This window comes from Scyliorhinus torazame, chromosome 1, assembly GCF_047496885.1.
Source record: "Scyliorhinus torazame isolate Kashiwa2021f chromosome 1, sScyTor2.1, whole genome shotgun sequence".
Taxonomy (NCBI): Eukaryota; Metazoa; Chordata; class Chondrichthyes; order Carcharhiniformes; family Scyliorhinidae; genus Scyliorhinus; species Scyliorhinus torazame.
Genome location: NC_092707.1, coordinates 294103178 through 294119656, shown reverse-complemented (window position 1 = coordinate 294119656; position 16479 = coordinate 294103178). Strand labels below are relative to the sequence as shown.

Genomic DNA, 16479 nt, shown 5'->3' with positions numbered 1-16479 from the left:
GATTCTTGAGTTTCATCCTAGAGGTTTAGGCCATCTGCAAAGTTCAGTTGATTTGATTTATTGGTTAAATCATTAGTCATTATGGTACAGAGGAAGGCCATTTGACCCATCAAATATATGCCAGCCCTCTACAGACCAGCCCAGTCATTCCCATTCTACTAATCTATCCCCGTAGCTCTGCAAGTTTATTTTGCTCAACTGCCAATCCAATTACCTTTTGAAGTCATTTACCATCTTCAGTTTCACCATCCTCGTAGGCAGCGAGTTCCATGTTTTTCGTCTAAAATCTCTCCGCTACAGGCTTTGTGTTCTTCCAACCATTCTAAAGTTTGAACAGAACTCTTCATATTATTGTAGGATAATCTCAGCATGTTTGGCAGCATTTGGAAGGAGAGAAAAGAACAAATGTTTGGAGTCCAGCTGACCCTTTGACAAGGGTCATCTGGACTCGAAACATTAGCTCTTTTCCATCCTCACTGATGCTGCCAGACCTGCTGAGATTTTCAAGCATTTTCTCTTTTGGTTTGAGATTCCAGTATCCACAGTAATTTGCTTTATCTCTCATTATTGCATTGAATTTTTATTTTTTGGCATTTTCTCCAGACTTGGATTCAATCGTAAATTAATCAAACTTTGGAAAATATGAAGTTGCATTTTCTGGTTTCATGTTTCGTTTCATTTGTAATATTGTCCAGGTTCCTCCCCTCTATTTGTTTCCTGTTTATTCCCTTATTTCACCTTTCTTTCTTTTTTGCTATTATAATTTTGATCCATGGAAGATTAGTGGACCTGTGACTTGAAGGAAAGTGGCTCGTGCCTTTAATTTCAACAGCAGGATCCAGAAGGCTGTGTTGTTTTAGGCTGGTGATTGCAGATTGGTTGACATCAGTGCTGACTCGATTTGATGACTTGGCTGGTGGCCAATGAATGAGCTAAAAAGACAGTAGACCAGTGCCTTTGATCAATCAAAGCCTGCTGCAAATAACTCCTCATCAAAAGCAAGGACTTTTATTCTTTTCATGTTAATTCTAATTATTTGTGCCCCGTTCCACCCCTCTGTGTTTGTCTGTCTTGTGTGTGTGTGTGTGGGGGGGGGGGGGGGGGGGGGGGTTGGGGTAGGGTAGGTTAGGTTAGAGGGTGGCACAGTTAAAGGAGAGGGTAGTCGGCCTGTTTGACACTATTCCATTGTAATTACTGCATGTTCCATCTTTATTTTGGTTATAAATAAACAGTATTTGTGTTTCAACTTACAAACCTAGTGACTGTAATTATTGGACAGCCAAAGGCCAAAGATTCGGGAATTCTTATACGGATTTATTGGTTCATTCACTTGTGTTGGGATTCTGGAGCCTGGGGGGCTGGAATTAACTGCACACTCGCCTGGGTGTCATAGCAATATTTGAAGTTGCATTTGTTTAATTTCAATCCTTTGGGGTTCTTGCTCAATGACCTATGAACATTACAAGAAAACCTTAATAATGTTTCTGACAGCCTGCTTGCTCTAATGATGTGTTTTAACACTCCTACGCAAGGTTGTACACAATTCCTATATTCTTAAAATTGGTGCTCATGTAAAACTCCATTTGTAGTGAACCTTTGTATAACTCCTGTTTCTTTGTATTAATATTAGATTTGCTATTGTGTAGGTGCTGCAGACGATGATGAATGGGACGATGATTGGGATGAGTCCAGACCGTCTCCAAATATTATTCCTCGTGCAGAGTCTGATTCAGCAGAGGCTGGTTTGGCTCGTGGTGCTCCACGTAACAGTTCTGTGAAAATGTCACTCAATAGGTGAATAGCAGATGTATGCTTAATGTTCTTCTTGCAAAGTCGGGGAAAAATATATCTCCTTGATTAAAATGAATAGTTGTTCAAGTAATTTGTGGCGAAATAAATGCGTAATATTAAAAGCTTTCAGCCCTGTGTGTAGAATGCTATCTTATATGTTGGTATAATATGTTCGCCAATAATTAAGAGAGTAAAATTCCCTTTTCTTTTAAACCATAAACCTAGCAATGAAATTTCAGATGCGGCTTTGAAACTTGCTATTTAATTGGGGAAACAGAGGCAATGTTACTTTTCTTTGTTCAAAAGGTATATCTCATAAAACCTTGTATATTGTAAGAAAAACTTCATAAAAATACTGCATTTTGTGATGGCACAGTATTCTGAATTTACAACAAAGCAGAGGGACATAGGAATAGGAGTGTGACATTCAGCCCTTTTTTTCTATTTCACCTTTCAGTTAGCTTTGGGAAATCTGTAACAACTCCTTTTACCTGCCTTGATCCCATATCCCTAAACACTCATGCCTAACGCAAATCCACCAAACTTGGATTTGGAGTTTTCAATTGACCGAGCTTTTTGTAGAAGAGAGTTCCAGCCTTTGCTTAAGAAAGATTTCACTGTTGAGTAACCTAGCTGTTAGTATAAGGCTCCCCCCCCCCCCCAATATTACATGTGTCTTTATCTGCCATATTGTATCCTTAAATAATATTATGCATCTTCATTTGTGTCAGGTTTATGCAACTTGACTTTCTAATAGCCAGTATCGTTTTGTTGAATCTATGCTACACACCCTTCCGACGACCATATCTCCATCCTGAGCTGTGAGGCACAAAACTGAATGCAGCACTGAAGAAGTAAAGCTCTAGACAAGTGAAGGAATTTCCCCCTGTTGTAATCTCTCCCTCACAAGACGAAGGCCAAAATTCGATCCGCCTTTTACGATTGTAATTCTCTTGATTCTGTTATATGATGCACAAGCATATCTGGCAAATGCACTTTCTGGTGCAATTCTATATGACTGTTGACTGAAGAGCGTAATTTGTTAATTAGGAGTAACCTGCAACATTACTCTACACTCGATTTACTTAATTTTCATTGGCAAATTTTGATTCTTACCAAAGTAGATTTTTTGCAATTATTGTTCTCTGGAAAGCATCCATCAGATAAGATTTTCTTTGACATATAAGTGCTGGAATATGGGACTAGAATAGATAGGTGCTTGATGGCCGGCGCAGACAAAATGGGTCAAAGGGCCTCTTAGTATTATAAAACTCTGTCTTTGATGGTGTTCTAACATTATAAACTGCTTTTCAGCCTCTAATTGTAGAAAGTGAAAATTTACATCTTAAATAATTGCAAGTGGGACTTTCGGTTGCGGCCGCACGTTCGGCAGCTCCCGCCGAGAACGGACTTTTGGGCTCTCTAGAGGGCCCCCAACGGCACTTGTTCGACGGCTTCCAGTGTGGGAAGGTAACAGCAAGGTCCCCCCAACAGTATATTGATTGGACTAGGAGTGGAGCGGTAAAAAAAGGGATCTTGGAGCAGCGAAAAGTGAGAGGGAGAAAAAGCAATATGGCGGCGGGTGGAGACCAAGCAGCATGGTCGCAGGAGCAGCAGGGGTTTCTTAAACGCTGTTTTGAGGAGCTGAAAACCGAAATGCTAGCGCCAATGAAGGCGGCGATTGAGAAGCTAGTGGAGACCCAGAAGGCCCAAGGGTCGGTGATCTGAGAGGTGCGGCAAAAAGCCTCGGAGAACGAGGATGAGATCTTGGGCCTGGCGGTGAGGGTGGAGGCACACGAGGCGCTGCACAAGAGGTGGGCGGAAAGATTTGAGGACCAGGAGAATAGGTCGAGGAGCAAGAATCTTCGGATTCTGGGTCTCCCTGAAGGAGTGGAGGGGCCCGATGCCGGGGCATATGTGAGCACGATGCTCAATTCGCTGATGGGCGCGGGAGCCTTCCCGAGCCCCCTAGAGCTAGATGGGGCTCATCGGGTCTTGGCAAGGAGACCCAAGGCCAACGAGCTGCCAAGGGCTGTAGTGGTGAGGTTTCACCGCTTTATGGACAGAGAGTGCGTCCTGAGATGGGCCAAGAAAGAGCGGAGCAGCAGGTGGGAGACCACGGAGATCCGAATCTACCAGGACTGGAGTGCAGAGGTGGCCAAGAAGAGAGCTGGCTTTAATCGGGCTAAGGCGGTGCTCCATCGGAAGGGAGTGGAGTTCGGTATGCTGCAGCCAGCGCGATTGTGGGTCACGTTCCAGGATCGGCACCATTATTTCGAAACGCCTGAGGAGGCTTGGAGCTTTATACAGACTGAAAAGTTGGACTCAAATTGTGGGTTTGTTGCTGTGGGTGGGATGTTTGCTGTATATATGGTTTTAACTACGTGTAGGGCATGTTCCCTTGGCTGGGTGCTGGATGGGGATGGGTGAAGGGATTTGATGGGAGAGTGTGGGCGTCAGTGTTGGAGGGAGGGGAGTCCGGGGATGGGGAATTGAGATAAGGCCGCAAAAGGAGCTGCGTCAGAGGGGGGCGGGGCCGGGGCCGCCTCAGGAAAGCGCGGGCTTTTCCCCGCGCTAGGGAAGAACGGAGGTGGTGGGGGGGGGGGGGGGGAGGGGGGGCGGTACTGGAGAGGAGCACACACTGACTGCTAGGGTGTAGGGGAAGGGGGGGGGGATTCCCACACTGGGAGGGTCGATGAGAGGCCGGGGTCAGCAGGAGTCAGCTGACTTACGGGAGTGTTATGGGGGAGCAAAAGAGCTAGATATGGATCTACCGGGGGGGGGGGGGGGGGGGAAGAGGGGCGGTATAGGGTTGCTGCTGCATTGGCCAAAGGGGAACTGGAAATAGGAGAGGTGGTCGGGGCGGGGGTCTGCCGTCTGGGGGACTGGAGGGGTCTTCCGGTTGCAGCGATGCACTGCTAAGCCGCACGTTTCGGCAGCTCCCGCTCTAACGGACTTTTGGGCTCTTTTTGAGAGCCCCAACGGAAATTTTTTCGGACCAAACCCAGTGTGGGGTGACAAAGTAAGGAGTCTCCCCTAGTGGTTATGGGGGACTGGAGGGTGTGGGAGGCGCGGGCACGTGACTGGCCTAGAAAAGGAGATGGCTAGTCAGCAAGGGGGGGGGGTGAGAAGTCCCCCCATCCGGCTGATAACTTGTAATGTGAGGGGCCTGAACGGGCCAGTTAAGAGGGCCCGAGTGTTCACGCACTTAAAGGGACTGAAGGCAGACGTGGTCATGCTTCAGGAGACACATTTGAAGGTGGCAGACTAGGTCAGGCTGAGAAAGGGATGGGTAGGACAGGTATTCCATTTGGGGCTGGATGCGAAGAACAGAGGGGTTGCAATACTGGTGGGGAAGCGGGTGTCGTTTGAAGCCCAGAATATTGTAGTGGATAATGGAGGTCGATACGTGATCATATCATAGAATTTACAGTGCAGAAGGAGGCCATTCGGCCCATCGAGTCTGCACCGGCTCTTGGAAAGAGCACCCCACCCAAGGTCAACACCTCCACCCTATCCCCATAACCCAGTAACCCCACCCAACACTAAGGGTAATTTTGGACACTAAGGGCAATTTATCATGGCCAATCCACCTAACCTGCACATCTTTGGACTGTGGGAGGAAACCGGAGCACCCGGAGGAAACCCACGCACACACGGGGAGGATGTGCAGACTCCGCACAGACAGTGACCCAAGCTGGAATCGAACCTGGGACCCTGGAGCTGTGAAGCAATTGCGCTATCCACAATGCTACCATGCTGCCCCAATGTGATGGTGAGCATTAGGTTGCAGGGGGTGCGGGTGGTACTGGTAAACTTATGCACCCCGAACTGGGATGATGCCGGATTTATGAAGCGCATGCTGGGTCGGATTCCGGACCTGGAGGTAGGAAGCTTGATAATGGGGGGGGGATTTCAACACGGTGCTGGATCCAGCATTGGATCGCTCTAGGTCCAAGACGGGGAAGAGGCCAGCTGCGGCCAAGGTGCTTAGGGGTTTTATGGACCAGATGGGGGGAGTGGATCCATGGAGGTTTGCCAGGCCCCTGGCCAGGGAATTCTCATTCTTTTCCCATGTAGATAGAGCCTACTCCCGGATAGATTTCTTTGTTTTGAGTAGGGCGCTAATCCCGAAGTGGAGGGAACGGAGTATTCGGCCATAGCCATCTCAGACCACGCCCCGCACTGGGTGGAGCTGGAGTTAGGAGAGGAGAGGGATCAGCGCCCGCTGTGGCGTCTTGATGTGGGATTATTGGCGGATGAGGAGGTGTGCGGGAGGGTGCGCGGGTGCATTGAGAGATACTTGGAGGCCAATGACAACGGAGAGGTGCAGGTGGAGGTAGTCTGGGAGGCGTTGAAGGCGATGGTCAGGGGAGAGTTGATCTCCATTAGGGCCCACAGGGAGAAGCGAGAGGGCAGGGAGAGTGGGAGGTTGGTGGGGGAGATCTTAAGGGTGGACAGGAGATATGCAGGGGCCCCCGAGGAGGGACTACTTAGGGAACGGCGAAGCCTCCAGATGGAGTTTGACTTGTTGACCGCAGAGAAAGCAGAGGCACAGTGGAAGAAAGCACAGGGGGCGATGTATGAGTATGGGGAGAAGGCAAGCCGGATGCTGGCACACCAGCTTCGTAAGAGGATGGCAGCAAGGGAGATAGGTGGAGTTAAGGATAGCGGGGGGGAATAGGGTGCGGAGTGCGGTGAGAGTAAATGAGGTATTCAAGGACTTCTATGAGGAACTGTATGGATCTGAGCCCCCAGCGGGGGAAGAGGGGATGCAACGATCTTTGGATGAACTGAGGTTCCCGAGGGTGGAGGAGCGGGAGGTGGCTGGTTTAGGGGCGCCAATTGGGTTGGAGGAGCTGGTTAAAGGATTGGGGAACATGCAGGTGGGGAAGGCCCCGGGGCCAGATGGGTTCCCGGTCGAGTTCTATAGGAAATATGTGGACCTACTAGGCCCGTTGTTAGTGAGGACTTTCAATGAGGCAAGAGAGGGGGGGACCTTGCCCCCGACAATGTCCGGGGCGCTGATCTCTCTGATCCTGAAGCGGGACAAGGACCCACTGCAATGTGGGTCGTATAGACCGATCTCGCTCCTCAATGCGGATGCTAAGTTGCTGGCAAAAGTGCTAGCTACGAGAATTGAGGACTGTGTCCCGGGAGTGATCCACGAGGATCAGACTGGATTTGTAAAGCGCAGGCAGCTGAACACTAATGTGCGGAGGCTCCTCAATGTGATTATGATGCCATCGGTGGAGGGAGAAGCGGAGGTAGTGGCAGCTATGGACGCGGAGAAGACCTTCGACCGGGTGGAGTGGGAGTATCTTTGGGAAGTGTTGCGGAGGTTTGGGTTCGGGGAGGGGTTTATCAGCTGGGTCAGCCTCCTTTATAGAGCCCCGGTGGCGAGTGTGGCGACGAATCGGCGGAGGTCGGAGTACTTTCGTTTGTACCGAGGGATGAGGCAGGGGTGTCCCCTGTCCCCCTTGTTGTTTGAATTGGCAATTGAGCCTTTGGCCATGGCACTAAGGGAGTCCAGGAAATGGAGGGGGTTGGTCCGAGGGGGAGAGGAACATCGGGTGTCGCTGTATGCGGACGACCTGTTGCTGTATGTGGTAGATCCAGTGGAGGGGATGGTGGAGGTCATGCGGATCCTAAGGGAGTTTGAGGACTTCTCGGGCTATAAGCTCAACGTAGGGAAAAGTGAGCTCTTTGTGGTACATCCAGGGTACCAGGGAAGGGGGATAGACGACCTACCATTGGAGAGGGCGGAAAGGAACTTTCGGTACTTGGGGATCCAGGTGGCTGGGAGCTGGGGGGCCCTGCATAAGCTTAATTTGACGCGGTTGGTGGAGCAGATGGAGGAGGATTTCAAAAGATGGGATGTGTTGCCACTTTCGCTAGCGGGCAGGGTACAGTCGGTTAAAATGATGGTCCTCCCAAGGTTTCTCTGTGTTCCAGTGCCTTCCCATTATGATTACCAAGGCCTTTTTTAAACGGGTAGGGAAGAGCATCATGGGTTTTGTGTGGGCAAATAAACCCCAAGGGTAAAGAGGGTGTTTCTGGAGCGTAGCAGGGAAAGGGGAGGGCTGGCGCTGCCGAATCTGTGCGGCTATTATTGGGCAGCTAATGTGGCGATGATCCATAAGTGGGTAATAGAGGGAGAGGGGGCGGCGTGGAAGAGGTTGGAGATGGCGTCCTGCAGGGGCACGAGCCTGAGGGCGCTGGTGACGGCACCGCTGCCGCTCTCGCCGACAAGGTACACCACTAGTCCGGTGGTGGCGGCAACGTTGAAGATCTGGGGACAGTGGAGACGGCATAGGGGCGAGGTGGGAGCCTTGGTTTGGTCCCCGATTCGGGAGAACCATCAGTTCTTCCCGGGACAGATGGATGGGGGATTTCGGAGCTGGCATCGGGCAGGGATCAGAAGAATGGGGGGCCTGGCCTGTTTATAGATGAGACGTTTGCGAGCCTAGGGGCGCTGGAGGAGAAGTTTGGGTTACCCCCGGGAAATGCGTTCAGGTATATGCAAGTGAGGGCGTTTGTGAGGCGGCAGGTGAGGGAATTCCCGTTGCTCCCGGCACGGGATTCAGGACAGGGTGATTTTGGGTGTATGGGTCAGAGAAGGCAAGGTTTCGGCGATCTATCAGGAGATGAAAGAAGAGGAGGAGGCTTCGGTAGAGGAGTTAAAGGGCAAGTGGGAGGAGGAGCTTGGGGAGGAGATTGATGAGGGTCTGTGGGCAGATGCCCTGAGTAGGGTTAATTCCTCTTCCTCTTGCGCCAGGCTCAGCCTAATACAACTTAAGGTTACTCACAGAGCGCATATGACAGGGGTGTGGGATGTGCTTGGGAAGCCCGGCGAATCACGTCCACATGTTCTGGTCGTGCCCAGCACTGGATGGGTTTTGGAGGGGTTTCGCGAGGACTATGTCCAAGGTGGTGAAAGCCCAGGTCAAGCTGAGTTGGGGGTTGGCACTATTTGGGGTAACAGACAAGCCGGGAGTGCAGGAGGCGAAAGAGGTAGCCTGGCCTTTGCGTCCTTGGTAGCCCGGCGGAGGATCTTGCTATTATGGAAGAACGCGAAGCTCCCCCAGTGTGGAAGCCTGGATAAATGACATGGCAGGGTTCATCAAGCTGGAGAGGATGAAGTTTGCCTTGAGAGGGTCTGTGCAGGGGTTCTTCAGGCGGTGGCAACCGTTCCTACACTATCTCGCGGAGCGTTAGGAGGAGGTCAGCAGCAGCAGCAACCCAAGGGAGGGGGGGGGGTCTCTTTTGGGGGGGGTATTTGGGTGGGGGGGGCTTCCCCAAGGGTACTTTTGAATGTCATATGGGGGGTTACTATATACGGGGGAAACCCAATGTGTAAGTTTTGTATTATCTTTGTATTATTTTTGATTGTTGTGTTTGTGTTCTTTTTTCTTTTTGTTATGGGGGTGGGGGGTTGTTTGTTAAATATTTTGTTGGAAAAACCTGAATAAACATATTTAAAAAAAAAAAAAAAATAATAATAATTGCAAGTGCAGGTATTCCGTTGAGTACCATATTTTCAAGCAGACCAAGAACATGCCAAAGGCTTTTTTTTCTTAATGTAGATTGTGCACTTTTAAATAACCAGTGCATCATTGTACAAACAGTGCCAGTGCATGTGACTATGCTTCCTGGAATGTCCTTGTCAATATTTCTACTAATTTAAGCATTTTAAAGAAAGATTTTCATTCTTAGAATGCCTTTTGATAAAAGAACAGTTTGGAGAATTGAAGTTTCACATCCTATTCTGTGTCTGTCACTTGATAATGCTTTGTTTATTCAGATAACATTTTAAATTAACCTTTAGATTATTTTGCGCAAGCAGAATTAATCAATAGTTGGAGACAATCAGCAATTTGGGTGCCTCAGCAATTGTCGTTTCAACTCTGTCTCAATGACTCCACCGAGTAAGCTTTTATTAGATCAGTTTTAAATATTGAAGAGGAACTGAAAGGTAGAATTTGCATTTCTAGAGCATTTTCTCATGGCCCCGAGAGCCAGTAGATTGTTTTTGAAATTTAGTCACAATTGTTAGGCAGGAAAATATAGCAGTTCATTCCTGCATATCAAATCACCAAAAACTACAATTTAATGATTTTTTTGACTGAAGAAGGAATGTCGGTCAGGAAGATCCCTGCTTTACTTCAAATAGCTTAATTTTGTGGGGTTGGCACTTCTTATTATAAATATTCCTAATAGGTAGAATAGCTTAGCCCCATTGCTCCTTCATTGTCATAGATGCAAACTGTTTACAAGAAAATGTGCAAAAGTACCCTGTTGGTTGTAATTAACTGGAAGGTCTTGTATCGGCATACTCATCATTTTTTTTTTTTTTAATATAGGTTTCCAACCTTTTCCAAACATGGGCCTGAAGTCTATTTACTTTCAAAGCAACTAGTAAAATCGACTGAGAAGATTACAATCCATGTATGTTACACTGGTAATAGGGAAACGATAATTATCGGAAATTATAGAAATGTTGTTAAGTTTGCTGAGAAGACATTTTAAATAATTGAAACATATATTCTGTACCTGAAAATATGATAGTGAGTGGTCCACTTGGTACAGGGAAAGCAATTGAAGAAACTGAAGATGTGAGGATATGGTCTATACTTTGATACACAATGACTCATTTTGCTGGTGTCAAAGGTATTGAGTCAGTGTCGCTCAGTTGGTTGCGCTCTTGCCTCAGAATCAGAAGGTGACTTCAGAGATCTGAGCATAAAAATACATGCTGATGCTGAGGGAATGTTGCATGGCAAGGATGCCATTTTTGGGTCGAGACATCAAACCGAGGCTCTGACTGTTTTCTCAGATGGATCTAAAAGATCCCGTGTCACTATTTTGAAGAAGAGACGGGGAGTTCTCCCCAATACTCTGGTTAATGTTTCATCTTGCAATCATCATCATAAAAGCAGATTATTTGGATAAATTCACATTGCTGTTCGTGGGGCCTCGCTTTATGTAGATTGGCTCCTGCCTTTCCTCCATTACGACAATTACCACACTTAGAAAGTCCTTGATTGCATGTAAAACATGATATGACATCCTGAGGGGTTGTGAAAGGCATAGTACAAATGTCTTTTTTCACATGAAGCTGAATCATTCATTTTTGTAAGCTATGCTTTACTAGCGCTTGGTAGACGAGGCTAAAGCATCATCTTCAGCCAGATGTGCTGAGTATACAAAGAACAAAGAAATGTACAGCACAGGAACAGGCCCTTCGGCCCTCCAAGCCCGTGCCGACCATGCTGCCCGACTAAACTACAATCTTCTACACTTCCTGGGTCCGTATCCCTCTATTCCCAGCCTATTCATGTATTTGTCAAGATGCCCCTTAAACGTCACTATCGTCCCTGCTTCCACCACCTCCTCCGGTAGCGAGTTCCAGGTACCCACTACCCTCTGCGTAAAAAACTTGCCTTGTACATCTACTGTAAACCTTGCCCCTCTCACCTTAAACCTATGCCCCCTAGTAATTGACCCCTCTACCCCGGGGAAAAGCCTCTGACTATCCACTCTGTCTATGCCCCTCATAATTTTGTAGACCTCTATCAGGTCGCCCCTCAACCTCCTTCGTTCCAGTGAGAACAAACCGAGTTTATTCAACCGCTCCTCATAGCTAATGCCCTCAATACCAGGCAACATTCTGGTAAATCTCTTCTGCACCCTCTCTAAAGCCTCCACATCCTTCTGGTAGTGTGGCGACCAGAATTGAACACTATACTCCAAGTGTGGCCTAACTAAGGTTCTATACAGATGCAACATGACTTGCCAATTCTTATACTCCGTGCCCCGGCCAATGAAGGCAAGCATGCCGTATGCCTTCTTGACTACCTTCTCCACCTGTGTTGCCCCTTTCAGTGACCTGTGGACCTGTACTCCTAGATCTCTTTGACTTTCAATACTCTTGAGGGTTCTACCATTCACTGTATATTCCCTACCTGCATTAGACCTTCCAAAATGCATTACCTCACATTTGTCCGGATTAAACTCCATCTGCCATCTTTCCGCCCAAGTCTCCAAACAATCGAAATCCTGCTGTATCCTCTGACAGTCCTCATCGCTATCCGCAATTCCACCAACCTTTGTGTCGTCTGCAAACGTACTAATCAGACCAGTTACATTTTCCTCCAAATCATTTATATATACTACAAACAGCAAAGGTCCCAGCACTGATCCCTGTGGAACACCACTGGTCACAGCCCTCCAATTAGAAAAGCATCCTTCCATTGCTACTGTCTGCCTTCTATGACCTAGCCAGTTCTGTATCCACCTTGCCAGCTCACCCCTGATCCCATGTGACTTCACCTTTTGTACTAGTCTACCATGAGGGACCTTGTCAAAGGCCTTACTGAAGCCCATATAGACAACATCCACTGCCCTACCTGCATCAATCATCTTCATGACCGCCTCGAAAAACTCTATCAAGTTAGTGAGACACGACCTCCCCTTCACAAAACCATGCTTCCTCTCACTAATACGTCCATTTGCTTCCAAATGGGAGTAGATCCTGTCTCGAAGAATTCTCTCCAGTAATTTCCCTACCACTGAAGTAAGGCTCACCGGCCTGTAGTTCCCTGGATTATCCTTGCTACCCTTCTTAAACAGAGGAACAACATTGGCTATTCTCCAGTCCTCCGGGACATCACCTGAAGACAGTGAGGATCCAAAGATTTCTGTCAAGGCCTCAGCAATTTCCTCTCCAGCCTCCTTCAGTATTCTGGGGTAGATCCCATCAGGCCCTGGGGACTTATCTACCTTAATATTTTTTTAAGACACCCAACACCTCATCTTTTTGGATCTCAATGTGACCCAGGCTATCTACACACCCTTCTCCAGACTCAACATCTACCAATTTCTTCTCTTTGGTGAATACTGTTGCAAAGTATTCATTTAGTACCTCGCCCATTTCCTCTGGGTCCACACATAGATTCCCTTGCCTATCCTTCAGTGGGCCAACCATTTCCCTGGCTACCTTCTTGCTTTTTATGTACGTGTAAAAAGCCTTGGGATTTTCCTTAACCCTATTTGCCAATTACTTTTCGTGACCCCCTTCTAGCCCTCCTGACTCCTTGCTTAAGTTCCTTCCTACTTTCCTTGTATTCCACACAGGCTTCGTCTGTTCCCAGCCTTTTAGCCCTGACAAATGCTTCTTTCTTTTGACGAGGCCTACAATGTCTCTCGTTATCCAAGGTTCCCGAAAATTGCCGTATTTATCCTTCTTCCTGACAGGAACATGCTGGTCCTGAATTCCTTTCAACTGACACTTGAAAGCCTCCCACATGTCAGATGTTGATTTGCCCTCAAACATCCACCCCCAATCTATGTTCTTCAGTTCCCGCCTAATATTGTTATAATTAGCCTTCCCCCAATTTAGCACATTCATCCTAGGACCACTCTTATCCTTGTCCACCAGCACTTTAAAACTTACTGAATTGTGGTCACTGTTCCCGAAATGCTCCCCTACTGAAACATCTACCACCTGGCCGGGCTCATTCCCCAATACCAGGTCCAGTACCGCCCCTTCCCTAGTTGGACTGTCCACATATTGTTTTAAGAAGCCCTCCTGGATGCTCCTTACAAACTCCGCCCCGTCTAAGCCCCTGGCCTAAGTGAGTCCCAGTCAATATTGGGGAAGTTGAAGTCTCCCATCACCACAACCCTGTTGTTTTTACTTTTTTCCAAAATCTGTCTACCTATCTGCTCCTCTATCTCCCGCTGGCTGTTGGGAGGCCTGTAGTAAACCCCCAACATTGTGACTGCACCCTTCTTATTCCTGATCTCTACCCATATAGCCTCACTGCCCTCTGAGGTGTCCTCCCGCAGTACAGCTGTGATATTCTCCCTAACCAGTAGCGCAACTCCGCCACCCCTTTTACATCCCCCTCTATCCCGCCTGAAACATCTAAATCCTGGAACGTTTAGCTGCCAATCCTGCCCTTCCCTCAACCAGGTCTCTGTAATGGCAACAACATCATAGTTCCAAGTACTAATCCAAGCTCTAAGTTCATCTGCCTTACCCGTAATACTTCTTGCATTAAAACATATGCACTTCAGGCCACCAGACCTGCTGTGTTCAGCAACTTCTCCCTGTCTGCTCTGCCTCAGAGCCCCACTGTCCCTATTCCCTAGTTCTACCTCAATGCTCTCACCTTCTGACCTATTGCTCCCGTGCCCACCCCCCTGCCATACTAGTTTAAACCCTCCCGGGTATGCTCAGTTGCCTCCTGGAGACCCCAGCATGACAGTTTTCAGCCAATTTGATTCACTCCACGTGGGAAAGAAATGGTTGAAGTTACTTGATGTGACAAAGGCTTTGGCCTCTAACAACATTCCAGCTGTAATATGGAAGACTTATGTTCCAGAACTAGCATATCCCACCCCTGGCTAAGCTGTTCCAGTACAGCTTATTACAATTATGAGATTTTGGGTCTGTGTCTTTACATTTAGGGTAAAGAAGAGGGGGGGCGGGGGGGGGGGGTCAGTAAAAGTTTTAATACATGAAATCTTGATGTGTCATTCTTTCAGCTGCTAACTGCAGGTTCGAATTTCTCCTTGAATATTATCGGTCTCTTTGGAGATCATAACAAGCAACAACACTGGCATCTAAACAACAATGTGGAAATTTGCTCAGGTATGTCCACAAAAAGCAGGACAAGTTAAGCCTGGCCAATACCCCCCCATCATCTACTCCCAACCATGGACAAGTAATGGAAATGCTATTACACTGCAAAATCCTGCTCACCGATACTCAGTTTGAATTCTGCCAGGGGAACGTGGCTCCTGACCACATTATAGTCTTGGTTCAAACATAGACATAAGAACTGATTCCAGAGGTGAGTTAAGAATGACTGCCCTTGACATCAGGACGACATTTTATTGAATGTGTCACCAATACACTCTAACAGAACTGAACACCATATGACTCTGGGGAAATTCTCCACTGGTTGGGGAAATTCGCCACTGGTTGGAATTATACCTAGGACGAAGGGAGGTTACTGTGGTTGTTGCAGGCCAGTCATCTCTGCCTCAGAACATTGTTGCAGGAATTCCTCAGGATAGTGTCCTTGGCACAGCCACCTTCAGCTGTTTCAGCAATGACTTTGCCTCCATCATGAGTCATAATAGAGAGTGTTTATTAATAATTGCAGTGTTCAGTATCATTCACAGCTCCTCGAATGCTGAAGTAGTTTGTGTCTGCATGCATCAACCATATTTAGATAGGGGCTGACTGACATTTGTGCCGCACAAATACCAGGCAATATTCAACTCCAAAAAGAAACAATCTGACTGCCTCCCCATGGCATTCAATGACGTTACTGTTACTGAAGCAACCACATCGTTGGGGTTGCCATTGACCAGAAACTGAACTGGACCAGCCGCATAAAGCCCTGCCTAAAAGAGCAGGTCAGAGGCTGGGAATTTTGCAGCCAGTAACTCGCCACCTGATTCCCCAAAAGCTGTCCACTTTTCCAGGAGATGGTGTTGCCGCGTGGTGATGGATTGGTTACATTTCCTCCAAACCTGGGAAGGACTGATGTTGTCCAGTAAAGTGTCTAATTGGCACTTCATTTGGTGGGCCTTACAGAAGGTGGGTGTTGTGGAGCTCTCCCTTGCTCTGTATCTGGCAGACAAGGCACCTGTCGCCAACATTTAATTCCACCCTGTGGCTCCTGTGTATGGCCTTTTTTCTGAATTGGAAAAAGTTACAGCTGCAATGGATTTTAAGCAAACATGGAGACAGGGAAAGATGGGGGTGGAAAGAAAAAATGGAATGTCGGTGATAGGCTGGAAGGCAACAGAGTTTCAAGGAATGGTGGTGCTTGGCAAAAGTGGATACTAATAAAACAAAATAAATAAAAGATGTACCAAAACGAGCTGGAAATGATGAAAGGCAGAATTATTACCAGCAACTGCTGTTTGAAAAAATGGGAGAAGTTATAATCTGTAACCTCCATTTGAGTCCACAATGCTGGAAAGTGCCTGATCAAAAAGAGGTTCCTTGAGCTTGCACGGAGCTTCTTCATCAGAATAGTGAAGAGGCAGAGGACCGAGAGGTCAGAGTGGGATTGGGGCAAAGTCACTTCTCTCTGCTTATGAAATCTAGGTTATTTTCTCCTTATGGCATGCAGAACATAATTGTCTTTCAATTTCCTTTCTTATTTTCCCGTGAGGTTATTACTACTTTGTACATGTGGGCATTCTTTTTTCATCATTTTTATATTCTTCATTTGCAATTTTGTGTTTAATAATCCTGTTTCTATCTCATTACCCATTGTGGTGAAGCACTCGCGCTCTAATAACCCTCAATTCAAAAATCTTCCTTCTCTATCCTTTCCAGTGAGAATCCACACTCTCTTTCCCTATTTTTCCCCAGAGTCTATTGGCTTTCTTTCACAGGCCTCTGTTTTTCAAACCTCAAAGATTAACTTTCCTTTTGTGGAGTATGTTTTGGAAGGCAAAATTAATTAATTGAAATCCAGCTTGGACATCCCAGGTGTGCCACATTGCAGGGAGGTACCCTTTTGTTTGATTGTTCACAGAAAACAGGCAGTTTACGCCTGGAGCAGGAACAGCTTGGAAACGGGCAGAGAGAGAAAGCTGCCTGCAGTTGCAGTTGGAGCCTGGGAACAGCATTGACTAGCAGAGAGAACAATCTGCCAG

The 16479-nt window shown here is 47.4% G+C and overlaps 1 protein-coding gene across 9 annotated transcripts in view; it reads left to right on the top strand.

The window, feature by feature from the left end:
- Positions 1 to 16479, top strand: part of zdhhc14 (zDHHC palmitoyltransferase 14) — a 488467-nt gene that overhangs the window by 383793 nt on the left and 88195 nt on the right. For all 9 annotated transcript variants that reach the window (XR_011947524.1, XM_072507579.1, XM_072507582.1 and 6 more), the window contains 2 exons: positions 1647 to 1794; positions 10155 to 10239. Coding sequence is in view for 8 of the 9 variants with exons in the window: in XM_072507579.1 (XP_072363680.1) it covers positions 1647 to 1794; positions 10155 to 10239 (233 nt within the window). In the remaining variant the exon portion in view is untranslated. The remainder of the gene's footprint in view (positions 1 to 1646; positions 1795 to 10154; positions 10240 to 16479) is intronic.